A 26451-nucleotide genomic window follows, 5' to 3' on the forward strand; every position below is an offset into this window, starting at 1 on the left:
TCCGCTCCGTCGACCAGTTCCCTAACTTTTTTGCTTCAAAATCTGTGGAAAAACCTTCAGTTCCGTCGACGACTGCACCGTCGACGATGTCGTCGTCGACGGCTTCGTCGACGACAGGATCTAAAGCAGCGTCGACGACGTCGACGAGTAAGATTATCCCGTCGACGAAGAGACCGTCGACGACGACATCGTCGACGAGGATGTCGACGGGAGCCCCGTCGACGGTGGACCCGTCGACAACGGTTCCGTCGACGGTGTCGTCGACGGCACCGTCGACGAAAATTATACTGAAAACGGCAAAAGCTTTCAAATCTCCACAGTCGAAGACTATGATTTCAATCCGGTCTTTTCAGTCGTCCAAGGGTTCGGCGACTATCAGCAAATCGGCGGAGTTCACATCATGGACGAAGATTTCACCTCTCCCACCATCTTCTCTGTTAGAACAAGACTCAGATGGAGAGGAGTCCTCAGGTGCTGCCTACAGTCCTTCACAGCTCCAAATAAGGAGCCAAGACACAGATGAGGAGGAGGTATTCTCCTTTAAGGACAGAACTCAATCTTCCAGGTATGAGTCTTTCCAAGACACATGTGAGTATAATGAGGAGGAAGAGCAACAAGAGGAATCACGTGAGGTAGAGCGGCAGGACACAGTTTCCATTCCGATATCTCTTGTATCTGACCTCAGATTCATGATAAACGACTACTACCGTCGTTTCCCGAAGGCAAACGCCCCTCAATCAGCTACGCCAATAGACTCCTCGCAGCAAGCCAAGGCGAAGGACACCATTCAAGATCAAGGGGTGAGATCACCGCCTTTGGTTACAATACGAGATGACCTAACGGAATCCGACGAGGATGAACAACCCGAAGAAGGGGAGCTTGTTCATGATGCTTCGGGACAAGAATGGAATGAATACATCTTGCCATCGGCCCCGTCACCATCTCCACTGCCATCCACCTCTCCTCCTCAAGACATCGGAGATTTCCACGACATCATGGAAAAAGCGGCGAAGAGGTTTAAATTGGATATGGAGGTTAAAGAAACAGACTGTTTCTTGTATGATTTCAAGGACGATGCCAGGAAATCAGCTAGATTTATTCCAATTATCCCTCATATTTGGGAAGAGGGCCTACAAATTTTGAAAACTCCGGCTTCCATAGCGGTTTCAGTCCCAAGGATTGAAAAGAAGTATAGAGCGCCAGAGTCTGCTGCAGCCTGTCTAATAGGACACCCCAGACCAGAGTCAGTTGTGACGCAGGCGGCGCAGAGAAATTCAAAGAACCCGGTGGCTACTTCCTTGGTGCCACCAGACAAAGAAGGAAGAAGGATGGATGGTGCCGGTAAGAGGTTTGCAGTCATGGCAGCCTCTACTATTAAGGCAGCCAATGCTATGGCCCTAATTAGCCGTTCAACAGGCAAATGTGGTCAGATCTGGCACCCATACTGTCTGCGCTTCTCCATGTCTCGGAAGATTCTGGCTGGGACGTAAACCGGGAGATTCGAGAAATAGTATAACAGCTTGGGGATGACTATCATCTTCAATAGTGTGACACGACTCATAACATTTAGCGGGAGTGTTTTCCAAAACTGCACTTGGGCTCGCACTGCTGAGATCGCTCTCATTAAGTTTCCTTCCAGCAAACCCTCAGGCGACCGATAAATAAATAAACCTAAATATCGGAAAGTGGTAGGGTACCATGGAAGCCGTGAACCATTGATGCTCACGTCGGTCTCCTCCATGCGCGCATCAAAGGGGTACACTCCAGATTTAGTCCAGTTAACCCGGAGGCCCGACATCGCCTCAAAGGTCCTCTATGGACTCTGGGAGGGCAGCAATATTAGTTAGGCATTTCATATTGCAGTCATGGCATGTGAGTTAGGATTCATAGAAATTTGTTCTGGATTTTTCAGTGATTGTCATATCTCCCTTGGTTAGTCTGCCTAATTGTCTGGTGATTATTGCTGTGTGTATTGTCCATTCCTCCCGTCTGCTTAGCCAGACTAACAGTTTTCCGGCCTTGTCCCACATCTCGTAGTCTTCTTTGCACACCCAGTTACTGAGTACAGTGCTTCTTTGGTTTTTAGTCATTTATATTTGTCTCTTTGTCTGTTCTTACCACTAAAGCCTGGGTTTCAGGTTTTTGTGTGTCCTCTAGATGCAATATATTTCCCTTTATGTCCCTGCTTTGCCAGATATCATGCAGCTCCCTATAACCTTCCTGTAGACTTCCCAAAGTGTGTTGGCACTTGTCACAGACCCATCATTTTCAGTGAAGGTTTTTTTGGGCAAGGCTAGCAGGCCCTTCACTATATTACGACTATTCAAGTTCCATGTATCTAGTCTATCATTTGCTTTCTAGTTTGTAATGTAGTTATTAATGCAGAGGGAGATCCCCTTGCCAAATATTTGTTTTCCTAAATTCGATGGGCATGTATGTGCTTGGTGAGTGAAAAAGTAATAATTTCTGGAGTAAGAGTTGTAGACCCCAGAGAAATATGAATAGCATCTATCCTGGCTGTTGATTTCCTCTCCTATATCGCAGAGGGTCATGGATTGTGCATATCCCCCTAGTTTCGTGCAGGCATAGATCAAGGGGTCTTTTGAGATCCACTTAGTGTTCAAATCCCTTGCCAGCAGCAGTAGTGCTTGTTAAGCGTGTGCTAATAGCTAGTTGACTTATTGCAGGGAGGACTCTTGCAGACCTGGGGCAAGTATGTGTTGACCATGACAAAGCTCTCGCCCTCCATTCTCCTAAAGCGCCCACGTAGATCCCTGCTCTGTTCCTCTATATGTCCTATAGGTGAAATATAGAGTTGGTTTACCCAGAGTGAACCCGTATCCTAAATCACCCTTGTCCAATCAATTGGAAGTGGTGCACAGAAGATGGTGTCCTTGGATATATACTTTGTGTAAAAAAATTAATGATTTTGTGTTTTTTTGGGGAGGGGTGGGGGCGAGATCACAAATTTGGATATTGACTTTTATAGTGTGTGTGTTAGTCTTTCTGGACCCAGGCCAACATCAGTGAGCTTTTACTAATCAACCAAGCTGTCATTGAAGAGTTAAATATACATCTGAAGTGGGGTTTTTTTCTTTTGCAAAACAGTAGTACCAAAGATCCTAACAGTAGAGTTGGAGGGTGATTTTAGGGTGGTCTTTCACCACCTTAATTTGAGCAGGGATGGGCTATCTAAAATAATAAGACACGTGTGAGATGCAGGAACTGAGTCAGAAGTGGCACCATTTATTCAAGAAACAATCTGGACAATAAATGTCAAAGAGACGTATCTTTAGTCAGAAATAACTGAGTCTGGCAAGTAACAAGTGTCAGAGACACATTTTAGATGAAGAGCAAAAACATGCAATCTAGTCAATTTTAAAATCATGGCAAAGGAAAGAGAGAGAATGAGTTTCAAAGTACAATGACAATAAAGAAGGCAGAAGTGCCGAAAGGTACAAAAGTTTATCAAAAGGTCAACTACTATTTCGAGCCATGTCGCTGTCTTAGTTTCTAAAGCTGTGGAAAGTCCCAGTTGACCCTCTTGGCCCCCACTCCTACTCTTAGCCAATTTTGTTCTTCTAAATGACAGACTCATCCTGTTATTGCTACATCTTGATGTTCAGAAAGATGTACACGAAGAGGTCATAGGAGAGATGCATCTGAGTATACAGGAGGGCATGGGGACTACTGCCTCTGTAGACGCTCCAGGCAGTGTGGACAGTTTTAACACAATCCTGTCTATGGGCTGGCAAGGACAATTTAGACTCTCATGCTTCAGATGTGGACAGAATGGCACTGGGGCACTATATGGTAAAACTAGACCCTGCTTCAGTAGTGACAAACCGTATCCATCACGGATAGTGCCAAATTTGCACTATTTGCTCTAAGACCCGGAAAAAAGGTCTGACAAAAATGAACTGTATTTTACACTTACTAATGAGCACCAGTGAGACATTACAGTCCTTCATCGTCATGTCTGAGTGAATTATTTTATTTGTTTTACTCCAATTCAGAAATTCTTATTGAGTATTGTAAGCACTGTCTTCTTGCAATAACAACCTATCTCAGAATGACAAATTCACTTTAGAGTAAGACTGTGAGGAATCATTTTTGGAATGTGTGATTAACGTTTACCATTTGATATCCTACTCCTTAAGGGGAGCTCACTTTGGTTTTAATGTCTTAGATGATAAGCCTATCAAACCATAGGTTTCTTGCAACATCGACCTTTTAAGTGGAGAGCAATCTTTGTAGCTAAAATAAATCACCTTGAAGAATTGGAGATCCTCAGGATTTTAATGGCATAGGTATCTGTATTGTTTTATATAGGGTTACAATTATCTATAATAGGGTTCCTTTTGTTCATTCCAGAGGTTCTTGTCGAAATACTTGATCCAAGTGATTATTTCTCTGATTTCACAACAGGAACCATGTGCCTCCTGAGCTCAAGATCCTACCCAACATGGTTATTTTCATTGGAACCACTTTATTAATTTTATTCTACTTGCCCTGCACAAGAAGGTGGCAAACGTTAACATTGATTATTCTCTCATGTCACCAAATCCTTTTGAATTAGAGGAGTGCCTACTGGCCCAAGACTCCACACTCAGACACCATGTCCTAGTCCATCTAGGTACATTTTTTAACTCCTAAACCTGTTGCTGAGGTTTGCACATGGGTGACTTCTTGTGCTATCGGTAAGCAAATTTTGAGCACTTCTTTTGCTTTAATTTCGATCTCAAATGTTTGCGTTTATGAAATTTCCTTTTAAACCTCTTGGGACAGAAGGAGAGAAGGTCAACAGAGTAAGAACGTACCTTTGTACCAATGTCAATACTCTTAGGTCTTACTGTCCCTAATTCACAACATTTATCCAGACATTCCAGTGCTAGGCTCATACAGGAAATGTTGGAAAAAACACCATAAGATTGGGATAGGATTGTTGATGCATGGGTTGGCCGCAGGGATTTTGTTAACAAAAAAACTGAAAACTCTGTGCACGATCCTTTCTAAGACCTAGGAACATGCTATCTTTTTAAAGAGACTATTTCTATTCCTGCTCACAATACAGTCAGTTCCCCAACTGGTGTGAAAAACTTTTCTTTTGTCTGAAAGCGCCTTGCAACAGTGCATGATTAAGTATTTGCCCCCAGGTTGCTCATTTCGATCTCTACCCTAGTCAGTAGTACTTCTGGATCATTTCAACCTGTGCAAAATTTAACATCATACAAACCACAGACCTTTCAGCATGCTCTTCTTGGCTGGAAAGAGGCATTGATGTTGCAACAGATGTATGGTTAGAAATCCATTTCTTCGGGATGTGTAGTAAACTTTATGGGTTATACCCCGAGTTGAATTTATTCACTGTTTTACTGTCAGCTGTGGCTTGTTGAGAGGATGCACCAAATAGAATATACTACTCTAAATGATGGGTAATCCCAGACTGGTTAAGCCTTTTTGAGTTTATCCATTTGAGATCCTTGGTGCAGTAGAGTGAAAGTCAATGCCTCTACTTTTCATCATTAAAAGTTGCAATTCAAATTCAAAGGCTGCTATTTGAGAGCTTGCATATGCCCTTGAAGGATAGCGCGGACTAACTTGCAAAGTTAATTCCTTGCTGAATATATCCTTTTCCATTGGATTTTCAGGAATTCAAAACAAGTAGGGCTCATTGCATGCTTAATAAATATACATGCACGCGCGCATATGCACACAGTACATTTTTACATCACAATCTCAAACTTTCACAACTACTCACACAGACAGAATCTATCTACTTTACCTTAAACCATGGACGTCTACCAGTTCAAGTGTCCTAGGTCCATGTCAATTTGTTTGTCTAAATAGTGATGTATTGGGTACATTGAGCGTCATTATATTCATACTAATATTATGTAGAATCAATCTTGGGTAGATGTTATGTTATGCAGTATTTATAGAGTGCTCATTCACCCAAAAGTACCAAGGTGCTAAATAGACCCAAGAGAGAAATCAGAACTCTGGACCGTATGCCAAAAATTTGAAGCGCAATTCAATTGCTTTCTTAAAGAGCAAGATTTTTAAAGCATGTCTGAATTTGTATAATTCGGTGATTAATTGAATGTGCAATGGGAGAACATTCCAAGCATCCAGAGCTAACATAGAGAACCTGAAACTTCCAACCCTTGACTTGCAAAATCTTGTCACCACCAAAAGATTGGCTTTAGTAAAATGAAGTTCTCTCCTCCTAACCATATGGCATGGGCTTCCCTGACCTAAGCTGTAAGCCACCTCTAAAACTAATTGGTGATTAGAATGAGACGGATCTTCACACATGGATCTCAGAAACCTGTGTACTGCTCAGCAGAACCTTCTACTTAAGCAAAAAAAGTCAACCCATATTATCCTTTCCAATTTAGTTACATGCCTTTAAAAGAGTTTTCCTTAAATGATTAACTGACTGTTTTCTCTTTCTTTGACACTCAGTTGCATAGTAGAATAAAAGTCATCAAAATTATGTTGACAGTGACACTGGAAAGCATTTGTTTCCCCTGGTCAGCACTACCATTCAACCCTTTTCTCTGTTCAATTCTCCAAACATCAGCTGGTCACTTGTATTTCTTTTCTCTATTGTGTGCGTGGAGTATCTTCACTTTATTGAGCCACTTCCATTCATTGGAGCTCAGTCTCTGTACGTTTTTCATAATTAGTCTCAACAAGCCACTCTTAGTCACGACATTTCACATATGCTGATCTCATCAGAATAGCTACTTGGTTTCGATGAAGTGTATTCTCTGTAAGTAAGCTCTAAAGTCACTAGAATTGCAAACTCTGGGGAGCAATCCCCTTAGTGTAAAGAATCGCAAAATGCAAACTGGACTACAATTTAGAGTGGAGGTAAGTAAGAGGTAATTAAGGTCAGAGAATCCGCTCCAACTCTTATCACAATTTCCCAGGCTCAACGAAGAAGCTATTCTCAAGCTGATAAGGTCAACCACATCCGGAAAGTCATGCCCTACTCAAAGTGACAGATGTTATTCTTCCCTCACGAATGGTGCTATTCAATAACTACCTATATACTGGTCTGGTTCCAAAACACTGGAAGCATGCTGTAATCAGACCTATACTGAAAAAACCCCATCTTGATCGAACTATACATGGTAATCTGCGACTCATCTCATTACTTCCTTTTCCCGGCAAACTCCTGGAGAAACATGTCAATCGTACATTAGCCAACTATCTGGAGGAGAATAACATTCTCACCTCCACCCAGATGGGCTTTTGTGCTCAGCATAGGACGGAATTAGCTCTTCTAGTGGTGACAGAGTAGCTCAAAGCCCTTTTAGACAACGGAGGATCTGCCGCCATTATATTGCTCAATCTAAGTGCTGCATTTGACACCCTTAATCATGCCATCCAAAAAGATATACTAAGGGTAGTAGGAATCCAGGATAAAGCGATGGACTGGCTTATCTCTTTTCTGGAAGACCGATCTTAAGTTATGGAAGAAGACTGCTTCTCAGACAGCCTGCCAAGTAAATGTGGTGTGCCACAGGGCTCATCACTCAGCCCTACGCTGTTTAACATATACATTCAACAGCTTGCCACCTTAGTGCAGGAGGTAGGCATTTCGCCTGTCTCCTATGCAGATGACAGCCAGCTGATTGTCTCTCTGTCTAATGGTCCCAATCAAGGAAACCAACAAGTGGTCCACTGAATGTGGAACTGTTGCCTAAAGCTAAACGGAGATTAGACAGAACTAATGATATTGGGTAACCTGGCCATATCCAGATCACTGAATAGTTGGCCAACCTGTATGAATAATCCCCTTTATCCCAATCCTGTTATACAAAATTTAGGTATTTGGATGGATAGTACCATTGGAATGGATTACCAAGCAAACAAACTGTCTGGAATCTTCTTAGGGCTACTAAGAATGATCAGAAAGAAACTAGCACTGATCCCAGATCAGTTAAGAAAAAAACGTAATTCTGTCCCTCATAGTCTCCTGCCTGGACTATGGCACCTCTTTACCTAGTTTCGCCTAAATAAGTTATAAAGAGACTTCCGGTTGTGCAGAATGCGGCAGCAAGGCTCCTGTTAATGGTCCCTAGCTACGTATCTGAAAGAGAGTCCCTTAATCAGCTCCATTGGCTGCTGATCGCTGCAAGAATCAAGTTCAAATCCCTATGTGTAGCACACAGGGATTTAAATAATAAAGGTCCAGTAAAGCTCAGAAATCTGATATCTACTTATGCTCCCACTAGACTTTAAAGGTCCTCTAACCTACACCTCCTCAGCACAACTAGAGTCAAAAGGACAAGATGGGGAGGAAGATAATTTGCACACCTTGTACGGAAACTGTGGAATGAGCTCCCACTTGGTCTGAGATCACTGCAAAATGAACCCTCCTTTAGGATAAAAACTCAAGACCTGGCTGCTTCCTCTAATTCACTAGTGGGCTCCGCTCTGACTTCAGCACTCCCGAGCACAGGAAAACCTTCGGGCAGCCATGCGCTCTACAAAACATTACAAATTAGTTTACTGTACAATGTTTTATCGAAGTATCTAACTCTGCCGTCTATAAGACCCACTAAAGCTGTGATTTCCCGAACTGTTTAACGATCACAGCTCATGGACAAATTAAGTGTGTCCGGACTGCATTATTCATTCTCATAAAATGGATTGAATTGCTGCCTCGCTAACATACTCAGACAGAATTACATGGCATTAGTCTCTGGTCATTCTGGAAATGAGTTTCAAGTGTCCATAAAAGAGGACATCTTCGAGCGACACTGGCAAGGCCATGATTCTTCAATCCGCTATTCTTGACCCTTTTCCACTTGGTATGTTCCTGGTCAAGGCCGTTTTTCCCCACATGCAGAAGGACACTAGATTTTGTTATTTTAGTTGTTGTTGGACAACACTGAGAATATCTTCTTTTTTAAGCATTGCTTTATTAAACATTTGTCATATAGTGAATGGTCGCAAAAGGCATATTCTCCTGAGATATGCACAGGTTATCTACTTTGCACAGTACAGATAAAAGCAGTGAAATCACTCCTTATAACGTTTTACATGCACTGAACCTCCATTCGATTCTGACAAAAATGAAGACCAAGCAATTTATTATATCATTTTAGTTGAATACAGCATTTTCTTAAGACCCTAATTGCTATTACATTACACATGAATGCATTATCTGAATAGGACTGTAGGTTTCATACACAAAACGTCACACTTATTAATTATGAGGCACACAACATTCACACACCTTGTTTGATCGCCAAATAAAAAATGCATTGCAATTCATTTTGTTCCACCACCAGTTGCAAATGGCCTATTTAAGCAGTTCTTAACTATTTGACTTCTGTGGACACTCACTGAATCATTACTGGAATGCGGGGTCCCCAACTAAGTCATTATTGGAAGCTGGGGACCCCCGCCCAAAGCAATTTCTATGGCTTGAATTTAAAAACAATAGAGAAAAATACAAAAACAAGTACACACTAAACAAATGCTCAAATATTTAATAATTTTTTTTAAATTCCAAATCAAATATAGATTTTTTTTCCACATATTCAATTGTTCTTTGTGTATAGTTTATTCATATAATTTTAATGCATTTATTTTAATATTACTTAATTCGGTAACACATTCGCTTACCCCCTGAGTAGGCCTAGCGGACCCTCAAGAGTCCTTGGACCACAGGTTAAGAACTACTGTTCTATTTGACCATAACCATCCATGTTTCTACACAATCAGTACTTGAAGAATCATATTACATATTAGCCGCTGCTTTTTACATTGTGTTACAATGTTAGTTTAGTCATTTTGTAATTTATTTTGAATGGAATTCTGAATGCTATTGTTCACTCATTGCATTCTGCTGTATACACTTGCAGTCATGGAATAACAAGGCCTAGAATCCAATCTTTATGTTTGGACTGCAGCAATGGAAAATGTGCTTCTATTCCCTGTTACTCTGATTGTACACTGAAATAAATAAGGAACATCATATATTTTAGCCTGTATATTTCTCACAATAGGCAAAAACATCTATGAAATTTACTTTTGAAACCTGTTTCTAATTTGAAGATAGATTTGCTTTACTAAATAATATTTAACAACCCATGAATATTTAAATTCAAAATTTTTCTCTTCAGTGGCTCGCCATTTCCCAAACTGCGTTTTGAGTTCGAACCAGATCCTCCAGCTACTCCAGCAACTCCTAGTGAGATCTGCCTACCTCCTAATGAAGTAAAGCTTCCAGACTCGCCAGTAGAGGTTAGTGACAGTGTGTCGTCATATACTCTAAAGTTTATTTTATATGAATAAAAATACACTTGTGTGATTGATGTGAAATAGTTTAATATTGAATGGAAAGCTATAAGCATTGAAAAATAATTGAAACCACAGCAAGGTATATTTGTGACAGCCTGCTTATGCTGTTCTTAATATCGTTCCTCTAAAAAATTGCAAAGTATTGCTTTGGGAAAGTAAAGATGCACTTCTGAGTTGTTGGGTAAAATGTGTCCTAAGTGTATGCTATACCATTGTGTCGCTTTCTGATGCGATACACTTGTAGCTTACCTTTCTTCCTTATCAGAACACAAGCAAATATTAAAAGGTTCAGTATTTTTGAATTTTTATTTAATGACTAGTATAACAGTCACAGCATATCTTGCCTATACACTTAAAGGACTAAAGAGGAATAGCATTACAAGCTAAGAGGAATAGCATTACAAGCTAAGCTAGACTACACCAGCCATGTTATGCTAAATAGCATGCCCGGAAGTGTGGCTTGTGGGTATTGAATCCATCCATTAGCTAGTTAGCAAAGTCTATTGCTGGTTAAGCATTCCCTGTTGAAACTTTTTCAGTGAATTGGGATTTCAACTGTAAGAAATCACTAGGGTGCTTAAAGCTACTCAGATTTTGAATTTGGACACCTTGTGTTTTTTTTCTAGGATTCTGAACAATCTTTTGAGTTTGAAAATGAACGAAACAGTATTATTTCAAGGCCGCAAATGGAAGTCTTGCAGGAGCCTAACATTTTACAGCCTGAACTAGAGTTCAACAATGGCCAGGAAACAGAGGATCAAAGGTATGTATTTGATTTAGGTTATGGCCAAGTCCACTTCAGAACAAAGGTGTATTATGGCAACGTAGCACCAGAGTACCATAAGCAGGGACCAGCAAGCTGAGTCACCATAGTTAACATTTGCATTCAGCTTTGAGAGGGGAAACATTAGTTTTTTTGCCACTACTAACAATGGTGTCCATTTGTTTTGGGGTTAGTAGTAGAATGTTCCCAACTGGTATACCTTTGAGTGCTAATTAGAGTGCTAAATATCTTCTTCAGATGTGTTCCAAACTGTCTAATTGAAAAGGCTTTGATTCATATGTCTGTCTCAAGATACTGCTGGATACTTCTAACTGCAGATTCTTCACCTTGTGAATACCACCAGGGGCCATACTGGATCCAGAACATGTTTTACCAGTTATCTCACATGCTGGTAGGTTGTGTCAGCTTTGATTTTGTCCCTCCCCAGAAGTGACGTCATAGACACATATAATGGGCACCTCTGCACCCTTTATCCTGCACCTTCCAACGCAGATTCAGAGTTCATCCCCTCAGTCTTTTGTCTTGGCAGAAAGCATTCAAATAAAAATGTATATAGTGTGCACGGGGGATGTCACCCCTGGAAAGACAAGGTTTAAACTTATAGCCGTCACTAGGAATGTCTCTAGTGCCTCCGCTTAACAGACTACTCCAACTCTTGTGATGACTGATTCAGGAATGCAAAGCCAAACTTTGTTGCGGAACATAGTCAGAAAGCGAGGAAAAATTGTTCATGATCTAAGCAGAGGACGTGGTAAAGTTCCCTCTCTCAAGACTGTTCTCTCGACAGATCGTCGTACCACTCCAGGGTAAACCCAAATCAAGAAAGATGCAAAAGTTGTCGAAGTGGGACTTATCCACATCCCATTCTGAAATGTTGCATGGTTGCTTAGCTACTTCTTAGTCACAAATTCCTATGAAAGAATCGCCTCCCCAACTTGTCCTGATGCTACTCGAGTTTCTTAGCCAGTTGGAAAAGTAGGAACAGAGCTGGAAGCCTTCAAGGAGGCCATGTTGCATATCATTGGCACTCTGCCAGCTCCCTCTGGATGCCTTGGAAGAGAGAGAGATTCCATTCTTTGGACCCCAAAAGAGCCTTGAGATTTTACATCAGTTCCACCAAGGACCATTGGGTGGATGATAAGCTTTTTGTGGCGTTAGCAGGAGCAAAGAAGGGTAAAGCTATGCAGAAAAAAATAAAGATGGGTAGTCATCTGCATCAACTTCAGCTATGCACTGGGTAAGAGGCATTCCACAAAAGGCTTGAAGGCTAATTGCACCAGGGCCAAGTCTGCTACAGCTGGATTGGCTTGTGGAGTGCCTGTCTTAGATGTGTCAGGCTACAACGGGTTGGGAGTTCAGTTCACACTTTCAAGAAGCATTTCTAATCTTGATTTACAGGTCCATCGAAACAGGCACTATGCCAGTTCTATCCGCAGGGACATTTTGGTCTGAGCCATTTAACACTCAACTCCTTGGAAATACTGCTTTGGTATCTCATAAGATGTGAAATCTTTGGTTAGATTTATCTATTAGAAGAACAAGCTATTTACCATCAGTGATGCCTTTTCTGGTGGATGCTCTATCAGACCGCAGATTCCTCACTGACCCTCTCACTTCCCCATTGGGTGGAATGGTTTTTCTCCATTTTAAAAAGGTCATAGTTTAGAGATACTCTCACTGGAATATTGGATCAGCTAGTGGCTAAGCATCCAACCGCATGGACAAGTTTCAGAAAGAATCTCACGATTGTACCCAGGAGTGGAAATTGTATGTGGCTCTGACATCACTGCTGGGGCTGGACTGAGTCAACACAGAACCACATGAATTCACCTATTGGAGCGTGAGGGAATTGCTCTAAAATTTTCCAGATCCAGTCTGGTGCCTGTGGGTATTCACAAGGTGAACAATTTACGGTTCGAATATCCACCGGTAAAGCGTTACCAAAGGTAAGAACTAACTTGTTTATCTCTCAGATATCAGTGAATTCGGTTTGTGTCTGGTTGGTTAAATCTGACACAGTATCTTAAAACCAACGCAACTGAGCCAGAGAAGGATGCCCAGTAATGGAAATATGTTTTTAGGGTTAAATTTAAGGATGGGCCTCACAGCTGTCTTTACTTCTTGTTGATGGACTGCAGCTGCAAGACAATTTTTGTGAGCCACTAGATTATGTAGAGTCATAACCCAAACATAAAACGTCTACCCCAATCAAAGACGGCCTGTGCCTAATGGAGAGAGGGTTGATCTTCTATTGTTGGAGAAGATGGAAATGGTAAGTTACCTAATGCATTTGACATATGCCTTTCTGAGAGAGTCTGCTCCATTACTCCAATGTTTATTCTATTTTTAAGTGGTCATCTAGGGTAGGCCCTCGTTTGGGGACGTCTGTAAGAGTCGTTAAGAGTGAATGGTGACTACTTGCCCATTGCCATTAATGTTTAGCACCTATTAAGGGTCCACAGGCTCATCTGCATTTATGTTTGTTTTGTGCACTGGCTTCCATGTACCGTTTGGCCTGGATTCTTGGTTTTGCCTTCAGTCTATCACCCTCCTCCAGGCAAGCCGCAAGCTATTTTTTGTCCAGATATCCTGCAATCTAGAGCGTTATTACTTTGTCTACTTAAATGAACCCTGATTTTGGTATACACTTTTGCTGGCTGCCATATTAAAGAAAAAGAATATTTGTAATTTAACAGGTTCTCATTTTTGGGTATTTTGTTTTCAGAATACAGCAGAGGTTCCAGTTCAGCCTTCAAGACTTCAGATGTTGTGCCGTATTGGGCAGGGGTCATTTTGGGAAAGTACGTATTGAGTCAGGAACGTTTTTCATTCATAAGATGTGAAAATCAAGCCTAATTAATTCATACATCTTTTATATGTCTCATATGTTTCAGGTATTGCTGGTTGAATACAAGAATACAAATGAGATGTTTGCAATTAAAGCTTTGAAGAAGGGAGACATTGTTGCTCGGGATGAGGTTGACAGGTCAGTTGAAGTTTAGCAGTAGAAATGGTGTTAAATATTGCAAAGTGAGAACAAATTGTTTGCCGGCAACTCAGAGAGTAAATGAGATATGTAGGAGTGTGCTGATCAGAGAGCATCAAGCACATTGAAAAGTTGGCATACTAAAAATACGTGGTTCCCCAAAATCACTTGGAGAGGCAGTATTGTTAATCCTAATTAAAGAAATAAAGTTTAGCTAATTTTCGGTTATTGTGTAATTATAGTTGACCCAGTTAACACGATTGCTTTCTTTAATGCGACTAGTGGGCTTTGAAATGAGATTGTTAAAAGGCAATGTCACATAAAATTTTGAGTTACTGCGTGTGGTACCTAGTGGGGGGTCTCGAGAGGCAGTGGTGGGTCGCTTCCTGACTTGGCCCGGGTCGGGGCCAGTGGTGTGCTGCTTCTGGGCTGCATACAGTGGCGCTCAGCTGGGCCGGGGCGCTTGGGCCTTCCGTCAGCGATCATCTGTTCTGGCTGCGAGGGGACTGGACCTCCTGCAAGCACTGGACTGCCTTGAGACCGCCGCGCGACAGGGGCGCGTCCCGCCATCATGAGGCCCAAATCTACTGTCCCCACACAATCCAACAAACTAGACAAATATGCGGTCCACAAAGGGACCCCCCGACGGGTGGTGTGACGGCCGAGGCTGCTGCCTCTCGGTAGCCATCGCTGGCCTCTATCATGGCGGCTATACAGTCCCTGGGCATAAATCTGGAGACTAAGATAGACAGAGTCTCCATTGAGGTTAACCTCCTCCGAGCGGACCTCAACAAGACTTCTGACAGGGCCCGGGCCAACGAAGACGGACTCAAGGAGCTTCGGACTGCGACAAAAACATTGGAGAACCGTGTAAATGAGCTAGTCCACCAACACCATCAGACGGCCCTCAGGCTCGAGGACCAGGAAGGGCGGGCTCGGTGGAGCAATATACGCGTGGTGGGCGTTCCGGAGGAAACGGAGGGGCCTTGTGTGGAGCTGTTCCTTGAGGACCTGATACTCAACCATTTGAAACCTAAGCGCCTATCGCGTATCTTTACCATCGAGCGCGCGCACCGGGCGCCCATCCCCAAGCCAAAGCCAGGGGCACCATAGCGAAGGTCTTGAACTATCGAGATAGAGACGCCATCCTACAAGCGGCTAGGCTATCAGGTGACCTCCAATATGAGAATGCCACTATCCGGTTCTTCCCGGACTTCACGCTACAGGTACAGAGGGAGCACCGTACCTTTACAGGTGTCAAAGCAGCATTGCGTGACAAGGGAATAAAGTATATGATCTTCCCGGCTAAACTCAGTCATTGCCGGGGGCAGATCCCTATTTTTTACTAACCCCTCAGATGTACAGAGCTGGCTGGACGAGGGGGCATCCAGAAATCCGGACAGCCGGGACGGCGGTAGCTGGAGAGACACGCAGGTTGCTTCACCTGGATCGACTACTGGACAGTCGGAGGCGGGGGGACGCAGTCATCGCTCCTGGATGTCGAGGTCGGCCAGCCCTCGCGGGGACATTCTCCATGAAGCAGAAGAGCAGTAACGATGGTAGACCAGCAGGAGTGATCCTCTACGAACTGTAACATATTCGCAACCTGTACATAGAGGTCATGCCCTCTCTTTGGGGGGGAGCAAACGGGCGGCAGGTAGCGGGCCGTCTGGCGATAACGTACTGTGATGTGATTAGAGATGATGTGTGTATTGCTCCCCTGAGGTAACTGAATACGGGGTGCGTAACTTTCTGGGGCAGGCTGAGACATTGTTGAACTGTGTTTATGGCCGGACCCTGTCTACTGCCCAATTGCGACATTGGCTAGGAAGCTGGAATGGTACGCTAGGATGTTTCAGGGTGGGAGTGAGTGGCGGCTGGAGCTTGGGCCAACGCACGGTCCCCTTGGCATAAAGCTTTGTTAGAGGAGGGGAGCCTATCTCCACTCTAGGTTGGGGTTCTGGGCGAAAGGCGCTCTGCTAATTGGGGATGTGGGTAGTTGTAAACCTACGGAGCAGGGATGCAGGGAGGGGGGCTTGTTTGGGGAGGAAATGGGGGGGATCTGGTGGGGTGTCTGGACTGGGTGGTTGGGCGGGGGCCGGGGGAGTGGGGGGGGGGGTTGGGCTTGTTTGGTGTTGTCACACATGATGAAAATGATTGTATTACAGTGTGGTGCCAGAGGTAGCGAGGCCTTACGCGCATTTCGACATATCTACCAACATGGGGTGGGATAAAAGCCTTAAAATTTTGAGTTGGAACGTCAACGGGCTGGGGGACAAACATAAGAGAACAATAGTCTTGCAATTCCTTAAAAGGCACGCACCGGACGTGATTCTCCTGCAGGAGACCCACCTCCTGGGAAACACGTCATGCGCTTAATAGATTTGGTTATTCCCTTTTTCTTCATGCTGGCTTCACCTCTGCCTCCCGAGGGGTTGGCATTATGGTACACCGGAACCTGCCCTTGTTCATTGACCACACCGAGACAGATTTGTTGGGTAGATATGCAGCTCTGTCAGGCCAATGGGAGGGTGGCAGAGTTAATCTGGTGACCTGCTATGTCCCACCGGGAATACAAACCCAGTCTTTCCCGGCTTTGAGGAAACTGCTCCTCCCCCTTCCAGAGGGTCAGCTCTTTGTTGGTGGCGACTTCAATGCAGTGGTCTCAGGTCATTGTGATAGGCATCCCGAGGGACCTTCCCCCTGGCCAGTTGTGGCTCGCTGATTTTGCAGATACTTTTGGCCTCACGGACCTCTGGCGCTTCAAACATCCTGCCGACAGGCAGTACACCTTCTTATCGGGTCCGCATAGCTCCTACTCCCGTTTGGATTACGTTTTTGCACCTCTACAGTGCGGCACGATTGTCCGAGAGGACACCCATCTGGCACGTGGTATATCAGACCACTCCCCTCTACTGATCCACCTTACAGTCCGAGATGAGCGAGAGGGCAGGGTAGCTCCAATTAGTGCCTGGCATCTCCGAAATCCGGATACACGTAAGGCCCTTGCTATGGTGATGGACCGCTATTTTGAGGAAAACGATGGCACGGTGGAGTCCTCAGTCATATTGTGGGAGGCGTTTAAGATGGTGTTGAGGGGGGAGGCCTTGTCGGTGATTGCTGGCCGCCGGAGAGAGCGGGAGGCACAGATGCTCAGAGTGGAGGGTGACTTGCATGCCCTTGAGGCATCGGTGCTCGCTGGTGATGACCCGGAAGAGGCACACCGGCTGCGCCTTAAACGAGCGGAATACAAGGCGCGAGCCACAGATGCTGCGCGCACTACCCTTAGAGACAGGGATGGTAGGATCTACGATCAAGGAGACAAGGCCGGCAAACTTATTGCATGGCTGGAAAAAAAACAGCAGTCGCAGAAGGTGGTAGCGGAAATTTTGACCGACTCAGGAGCGGTTGTAACAGAGCCCCGGGAGGTGGTTAAAGAGTTTAAGAAACACTACCGACGGGTGTGCAGTAAAGGATCTGACCGGCCTGAGGAGGACTCGGTCGACTTGCTGACTGACATCCGAATGCCTGCCTTTACGGAGGTGGAGAGGGAGCTATTGGAGGCCCCAATCTCGGTGGAGGAGCTTAGTAGGGCCATATGTGATCTGTGATCTGGTAAGGCTATGGGACCCAACGGGCTCCTTATCGAGCTATATAAGATCAAAGCTGATGGCCTCAGTCCATACCTTAAGTGGATGAGCGAGGACAGTAAAGAGCAGGGCATACTACCCAGAGATCAACGAATAGCTACCATAGTTGCCATTCCGAAGGACGGCAAACCCAGAAACCTATGTGCCTCCTATAGGCCTATCTCCCTACTAAATTCGGAACCCAAGATCCTGGCCAAGGTCCTAGCCAATAGGCTCCGACCTGTCTTGTCGACAATGGTCCACTCAGATCAGTCGGGTTTTATGCCACATCGGAATACCGCTCTTAACCTCCGCAGAGTGCAGGGAGTGTTAGGGCGCTGCCATACTCTCCGAGAGGACGCTGTGCTGGTGTCCCTAGACGCGGCCATGGCTTTCGACACTCTGGAATGGCCGTACATGATAGCGGTCCTCCGGAAACTGGGCTTTGGACCCGAATTCATCGGCTGGGTCTGCCTCCTTTACTCTGAGCCACTTGCCCAAGTTTCTGTTAACAACAAATTATCTGAGGTGTTTGCCTTGGAGAGGGGAACACGACAGGGGTGCCCACTCTCGCCGTTGCTTTTTGCTCTGTCCCTGGAGCCCTTGGCGGCCTGGATCCGACAAGACGTCTCCATAAAGGGAATCCGTTGGGCAGACGGCTGGGAGGACAGAATCTCGCTATACGCGGACGACATCCTTCTATATCTGACTAGCCCTCGGAAATCTCTCATTGTGGCCATGGACATTTTCACAAGCTTCGGGCATAACTCAGGCTACAGTATAAACTGGAGCAAATCGGTCCTATATGTCCTCCATGGTGGCCCACCCGTTGTACCCAGTGGTTGCCCGATTACGCTAGCTGAGGACGGGTTCAAGTACCTGGGGATATATGTCTCCAAGATTGCGAGCACCCGGTATGAGAGGAACCTCCTCCCCCCCCTCCCCCCCTTGCAGAGGTTCCGGAGGGACTCGGCCGCGTGGCGCAAACTCCCACTGTCCCTTTTAGGTAGGGCGTCGCTGTTCAAGATGATGGCACTGCCTAGATTCTTGTATGCATTACAGAATCATCCGGATCTGGAGCCACAGTCCTATTTTGTGACACTTGAAGCCTCACTCCGGGAGCTACTATGGGCAGGAGCGCCCCGCATATCCCTTCAGAAGCTGACGCTTGGCTGGATCGATGGGGGTATTGTGTTACCTGATATCCGCAAGTATTATTGGGCTGCACACCTCTCCGCCATTAACCAAGGCACGTATTGTGATGATGACGAACCCGGGTTCGGGATGGACCGTTGGCAGCTGCCGGGGGGGGGGGGGAACTATGAGAGAGCGCTTTACTCTAAACCAGGTAGGTTTCCGCTCACCGGGCCCACCAAACACTCTGTCCAACTCTGGCACGTGGTGCAAAAGAAGCTGGGCTGGGCAGATACCATCACTATGTCCACTCCATTGTGGGCCTCTGAGCGTCTGGGCAGCCTGCACCGCACAAAATGGTTGCAAAACTGGGACTTGATTGGGATCTCCCACATTCGAGACCTATGGGGCTCCAAAGGGGTTGTATCATTCGTGCACCTCCAGCAGACTTATGAGCTTGCCCCTAGTGAATTTTACCGGTACTTGCAGGTTCGCCACTCCCGTCAATCCAACATTCCCCCTGGGACCCTTCCTCCAGCGTCTTCCCCCCTGGAAGACAGACTGCTAGACGGTCACGTCCCTGACCACGCCATCTCCCTCACATATAAGAAGATTGTTAATAACTCCCCTGAGTTGTTGCACACTCTCAAAAGAAAATGGGAGGCGGACGGGTTAGAAATTGATGAAGAGGAGTGGAATGGAGCGTTGGCATCCCCTAGGGAGGTGGCTATATCGGCCAGATTCCGTCTGGTTCAACTGAAAATACTTCACCAAGTGTACATCTCAGGCACGAGGTTGCGACTCATGGGCCGTGGCTCTGACGGGCTCTGTTGGAGGGGATGCGGAGAGGCGGGGTCGTTTCTTCATATTCTGTGGGAATGCCCTCTCATACAGATCTACTGGCAACATGCGCAAGGTATGAGGGGTGGAATTACGGGTGGAGGCTAAACGATGCCTGCTGAATATATGGGAACCCACCGATCTATCTACACCGGGTAGAACATGGGCTACGCTTGGATTTGTGATTGCAAAGCGTAATGTAGCTAGACTCTGGGGGGCTGGTAGGCCCCATAAGGTTGATCCATGGAAAAAAGACATGGACTGGTGCATGCTCCATGAAAAGACAGTCTACGTTGCGAGGGGCTGCCCACAGAAGTGGGTTGGTATTTGGTCCAGCTGGAATGAGTACAGGGGACATATCTGTGAGCCCCCAGAGACTACCAGGGTTGACGAACCACTCGTAATGTTGCATAAATGATGTAATCCTACTCACTGTAAAGCTTGTATTTGTGATTTCATGTGCTGAGCCTTGCTTTTGTCTGGTACGGAAATGCGAAAAATGCTCAAAATGTGATGTACACTACTGTCTCTTTCTATGCAGTTAATAAAAAGTTTAATAAAAAAAAAATGGCCTCTCCAGAAGCTTTAGAAATGAGATTACTCTGATTGCCACCTAAAACACCAAGTGAGACGTCACATTAAAGTAAAAAGAATGATCAGAATGTAGACAACAAAAATATGAAATATTGTCTGACATAAATATTGTGCTCTAAATATAATTTACAAAAATATTGCTCAATTGGATGTAGATATTCAATTAACTCCAATGAGGCAACATTTTTGAAAATTTTAATTATATTTAGGACACTCATTTTTTAGATCGTATTTAGGCCGTGATATTCTGGTCCCATGCAACAATAAGAGTATGTATAAAAAATAAGGCACTGTAGGTAAGGGCTCAAGGTTAGAAACCTGCATAAAAGAGGGACTTGTGGTGCCTCCTTATATTTGAGAAGAGAATAAGGACTGCAAGACAGGTTTGGTCCATTTCTGGCAACAGAAAAACAAAAGCTTTACTTTTACTTCAATGCAATCTTAAGTCATTTGTTTCCTCCTGGAGGCCCTTTTCTTTAATCCCACTTTTAATAAGAAGGCTCTGCTGTCCTAGAGAAAAGGCTAGAAACGGGCGACTAACCTGCTGCATGATTTAAGCTGCAGGTTTTTTAATGAGTTGTTAAAAAATCCATTTGTTTGAGGTAGTAGAAAGGAGCAAAAGGGGATTGTACGTACCAATTTCTTTTGTTATGCTTTTCTACATTTCTCTTGTATTAAGTCCTTCACCAGTGATGTTAAATGTAAAAAGCCAGTATATTTTGTATTATCCTCGGCGTTTTATATGTTAAGTTCTCTGTTGCCTACTGGCTAGATCTGCACAATATAAATACCTTAAATAGTGAAAAGCATAAGACAAGTGTTCCTTTAACTGAAGGTCATGAAAGGTATCATGATTGGAGATGGTTAAATGAAACAGCTTCCCAGCAAACACGGTGGAAATAGAAGAAATAAAAATTATTGAGTAAACTAAGGACCAATATGAGGACAGTGTGCTGACAGGAAGAACCTGGCTGTTTTATCTACTGAAGGATCCTTTGTATATAGTTATTTAAGGCCATATATTGAAATAGGTTTTCTCTCTAACCTGTGAGGTAGAGGTTATGGCACAATTTCAGTCTTGTTTTTATCCGTTAACAGAAAATTTAGAGGCATTACGTATATTTTTCAGTGATATCTATATTCATTTTTGCTTACAAGTCTGATCAAAAGTAGTTGAACCCATAATATTCCTTCATGTGCTTTCTATGTTTTTTGTGCATAGTTCAACATACTTTCTCTTTAGGGCGTGTTCACCTTAGATTATCTTCATAAACCATCACCCAGTAATTTGTGAGGCCTCCACCAATGGCTACCTCCAGCTGACGTTTTATCTGCTATGTGACGTATTTTTTGAAAAGGCATTCTCTTTACCGTGCTATAATGAAGTTGATTCACTTTACAAAGGAAGACTGCTCCTTCACTACATTAATTCAGGAATGTATTTCCACAATGTTATGATCTTCAGAAAGGGAGTGAGATTACTTCCCATTTTTGTATTGGATTATAGACAATAGTGATGGATGGAATGCTTGAATTAGTCTCAGCCACTGGTAATTACTTGGACACATCCCAGTGCATTGTTATTTTGTACATCATGCCCCCTCAGTTTGTACCCAGCTATGTGCAAAACAGTCTTCTTCCTCCTGGCCAGGTCCTTCATAAATCCGAATACAGGCAGCCCAAGACTGGTTTCCCTCTGATTGGGCCTCTTCATTCAGGCATAGCTTGGTTCCAGTGGCACAGTGAGCATGGGACCCACGTATGGACATACCCATCGCACTTAAGATATGTAGGAAGCTGGGTACCTGTTGCCGTACCCCCTCCCCCACACACACACACATTTTGCCTGGTATTTGATGCACCTTTGACTGGAGTGTACTGGGTTACTGCTAATCAGGTCCCCACTACAAGTGTCCTTCCCCCAAAATGTGCAATTGTTTATCTATTTGGCAAAACCTTTAGCACTCTCCAAGACCCTAGTAAATGGTAGCCCTGGTACCTAGGACCTGAGGCGCTAAAGAGGGTTCCTAAGGGCAGCAGCATGAATTGTGCCACCCTAAGAAACCACTCACCAAGCACATGCAAGACTGTTGTTGCAGACTGTGGGTCTCGGTGCAGACAAAAGTGAAAACCCGTCACACATCCCTTTGCGCCATGTCCCCTACCACTGCATGTCATATTTGTAAGTCACCCCTACAGAAGACCTAACTGCCCCAAAGGCAGGGTGCTGAATATCACATGTTAGGGCATACCTTCATGAGCAGATATGCCCCAGTGCTGGTCAGTCTATTACTGCCAGTACAAGTGGCCAGGTTAGCCATTTTAAAGCATGTGCTGGACACAGGTGAAAACGAAGTCCCCAGCTACATGATGGCTTCACTGAGGGATGTTTGGTATCAAGCGTCTCGTATTGGTAAACCCACACTGATGCCAGTATCGAATGCACCAATACACGAACTCAGAGGGCACCCTAGAGATGCCCCCTGAAAACCTACCAGCTTCTGATGTCCTTGCTGACTGGTTCTATGCCAGCCTGCCACCTGAGACGCTGCCCTGACTTCCTATGGTGAGGGACTTTGTTCTCAGGAGACCTAGAACAGTACCTGCCCGGGAAGAGGGTGTAACGCCCGCTCCCACTAGAAGACCTGCTGATTAGCCTCCTAGGGCTGGCAAGCTTCAAAGAGGCTGCCGTCTTTGGAATGTAAATCAGGCTCCCCTCACAGGAGAGGAGGGCACCCTCCCCCACTCCACTCCCCCAAGTCCAGAGCCCCCTTGGCACCTGGACAGATGGGAAAATTAGCTAATCAGGTAGGTGTGATACCTCCAGTACCACCCCTAAGTTGGGCTACTGTGAGCTGGACATGATTTTTCAGAAGTAGCCATCTTTGTGACAACATACTTAGCAATTGTAGGACAGGGTTATTTTACTTTCCACAGGAAATGGTCATATAGGAGCATAGTGACTCCAAGGATCAGTAACCCATTGGCTCCTACCATACACTCCCCTAACGCCCCCTAAATTCGGTATTTAGAGTAGCCCCTTGCACCAGAGAAGCAGATCCTGGTAACTCAAGAAGAGAGAGGACACAGAAGAGCTGCAAAAGCTGAGAAGCAGCAGCTGACCTGATACCAACCCTGCCGCCCTATCTGCACCCCTCAGGAAAAACAGCACCAAAGTCAATTAGTCCTGCAATTACTCCTGCAGCTGTGGCTCCAGAAACTTGGGAGGACTGCCTGCCTTCGAAAAAAGCTGAAGACCTCCTGTGAACAGCTGACCTGTTCTAAAGAATCTCCAAAAGAGAATCCACCACAGCATCTATCGCCTCCAGCCCTAGTTGAAGTGGGCCAACGGTGCCAGCAAGGTTCCCCAGCCCTAGAGTCCATTGTGGTTTCACCCCTCCTGGACTCCCCGAAATCCCCTGCTGCCTCTGCATTCAGGCCCCCTCAACGGCAACTGCTCCGGTAAGGAAAAGCCTGACTCCTAAGGACAACCCTGCACCCTTCGCCCCTGGGCCATGGAGAAGAGGACCAGAGGTGTCGTCGTCCCCAGCCCCCTCCCCCCCTTCCCGTCCAGCTGGCTTCCTAGCCGGAGCCTGCAGCCTCTTTTTACGCTGACTGATCCCCATTGAAACACATTGGGCTCCCGACGCTGATATGCACCCTGTACCCAGTCACTGGTGGTGTACTACTGCTGCTTTCTTGGACCTTGTCCACAACTTAACTTAACTCCTGAAGACTGGTCCTGTAAGTCAATGATCTGAAAAAGACACGTTAGTGATAGATTCCTTACCTTAGAATATCCCCAGGCGTCAGACTAGATCCGGAAACTTTTGCGTAGCAATACCCCTGCACGTCGGTAGGCGTCGTCCACAGCTTCGCGTCCGTCGTCTGCGTCATTGGCACCGGAATGCCGTCGCCGGAGTACTTAGACACTGCCCTCGTGCGCTGACGTCAGTTCTTCTTTTTTCCGCGCCAGCTAGCGCAGATCCGGAGAAGCTCTACCCCTTAGTCACTTTTTGACGTAACTTTTTTTGATCTTTTGATCTGTTTATCTCGAGTCGCTCGACTCCTACGGTGCCGGTAGGGATGCCCGGGTTCAAACCCTGCTCCAAGTGCAGCTGACTGATGTCGGTTACCGACCCCCATCGCCGGTGTCTTTAGTGTCTAGGCCCGACCACGACGACTGAACCTGCTCCGACTGCCGGACCCGGACGTCTAAGGCTAGCGGCTTGAGCTCCGGCAGTCAGCCCCGCGCCGTTCAAGGTCCTGGTCCCACAGGAGGTTGAGGGACCGGTCGCGGGGTCGTAGCCCTCGTAGCTCCGAGAGTCGGCATCGGTCTTCAGGATCCAGGTCCTCAGGTAAGAGGCATGAGAGGTCGGAAAGGTGTCATCGTTCTTCCGACCCCCCCCCGTGCTTGGGTGACACCACCCACGCGGCTCTGACGGAGTCGCGGGCGTCGCAACCTGCCCCATACCTTCCGGTCCCTGGGCACGATGCGACGCCAGAGGAGATCGAGCGGTACCTCATGGCCATGAGGTCTCTCCCTCCTCCGCCGGGCTCCGTGGCGCCTTCGGGCCCAGCGGTCCCGGCTGGAGGGCCTAGCGTGTCGGGTGCTTCGCCTCCGATGCCGTCGGGTGCTTCGGGCCCGGCGCCGCCGGCGTCTCCGGTCCCGCCCCCCGCAGGCCCTCACTGGATCCGGATCCGAGTCGTCGCCGGTCGACCTCACGACCTAACCGACGCCGGCCCCTAGGGTGTCGCCCCCGGCGACGCCGGCCCCGATCCTGCCCTTGATTCGCTTCCGACACCGCTGGGTGCCGCTCTCGACGGCGTATGGAGACTTTTACTTCCACGAACCGGCCCCATCCGTTGAACCTGAATTTCAGGTGATGGGTGACGAGGGTGATTGGAAGGGGTCTGTGGATCCTCTGGCGCAGGAGTGCCAGTCTCAACAGGACTGGACATATGAGCTTGGGGACGAGGGCAGCCAAGGCATTGAGCCTAGAGCTCCCCATCACGGCCGTTAACTAACCTCCTCACTGAGGTCCTTAAACCGCAGGCAAGCTCGGCTGAGCCTCTGCTGCCGTTTAATGAGGCCTTGTGTGACGTTCTTTTGGGCACTTGGTCCAAGCCCGCTACAGGTCAGCCTGTGGATAGGAACGTGGCCAGACGCTACCGCCCGGCTCCGGGCGACCCTTGCTTCTTGTCCACCCACCCCCGAGAGCCTTGTCATCCAGGCCTCTACTTCCCAGACCGCATTCCCAACGTCTCCGCCCGATCGGGAATCCAAGAGCAATTCGGTAAGAAGGTGTTCTCGTCCCGGAGTTTGGGACTGCGTTCAGTCAATACTCTGTGGGACACGGTCGCGGACGTGCTGCCACAATGTCCGGAGGAGGCCCGGACTAAACTCGCCCAAGCCCTTGCGGTCGGTCGAGATGCAGCACGCTATTCCATCCGGTGTGGGCTGGATACCACGGACTCACTGGGCAGAGCGATGGCAACGACGGGGGCGGTTCGATGCCACGCCTGGTTGAGGACCGCCAACTTTTCGGCTGCTGTCCAGGCCACCCTTCTGGACATGCCGTTTGATGGCCGTCGCCTCTTTGGCGACAAGGCAGACCATGCACATGAGCGTTTTAAGGATTCCAGGGCTACCGCCAAGTCCTTGGGCCTCTCGGCCCCACGCCAGCAAACGGGTGCCTTTCGCTCCTTTCGTAGCCAAGGAAGGGGCGCTCCCACAGGTGCTGCCAGCCACGCACCGCAGGCTACTACACAGCACGGTGGCGGCCGTGGAAACCGCTGTGGCGGCAGTCGGGGACAACGGTGAGGCCAGTCCACACCTTGCCCTGCAGCACCCGCCTCAAAACCCTCCTAGTCCGTGCTTTCAGGCCCATGTGACGCCAGTGGGGGGCAGGGTTCGCCATCACCTCTTCCACTGGTGCACTGTCACGTCGGACATGTGGGTGATGCAAATCGTCCGAAGGTGCTACTCCCTCCCCTTCGAGGCGACCCCTCCAGCCATGCCACTGCAATACCACCGCGTGTCGGGGAATCACTTGCAACTTCTGCAAGAGGAAGTTACGGCCCTCTTGGCCAAGGGGGCCATCGACCGCGTTCCTGGGCCAGAAGTAGGGTGTGGTTGTTACTCCCACTTCTTTCTG

At 46.5% G+C, this 26451-nt stretch overlaps 1 protein-coding gene across 2 annotated transcripts in view; it reads left to right on the forward strand.

Moving 5' to 3' along the window:
• PKN2 (protein kinase N2) overlaps window positions 1-26451 on the forward strand; it is a 454984-nt gene that overhangs the window by 284723 nt on the left and 143810 nt on the right. For both annotated transcript variants that reach the window (XM_078645957.1, XM_078645968.1), the window contains exons 12-15: window positions 10149-10269; window positions 10953-11089; window positions 13836-13911; window positions 14005-14096. In XM_078645957.1, the coding sequence (XP_078502083.1) occupies window positions 10149-10269; window positions 10953-11089; window positions 13836-13911; window positions 14005-14096 (426 nt within the window). The remainder of the gene's footprint in view (window positions 1-10148; window positions 10270-10952; window positions 11090-13835; window positions 13912-14004; window positions 14097-26451) is intronic.

The sequence above is a fragment of the Lissotriton helveticus genome, chromosome 1_1 (assembly GCF_964261635.1).
Source record: "Lissotriton helveticus chromosome 1_1, aLisHel1.1, whole genome shotgun sequence".
Lineage (NCBI taxonomy): Eukaryota > Metazoa > Chordata > Amphibia > Caudata > Salamandridae > Lissotriton > Lissotriton helveticus.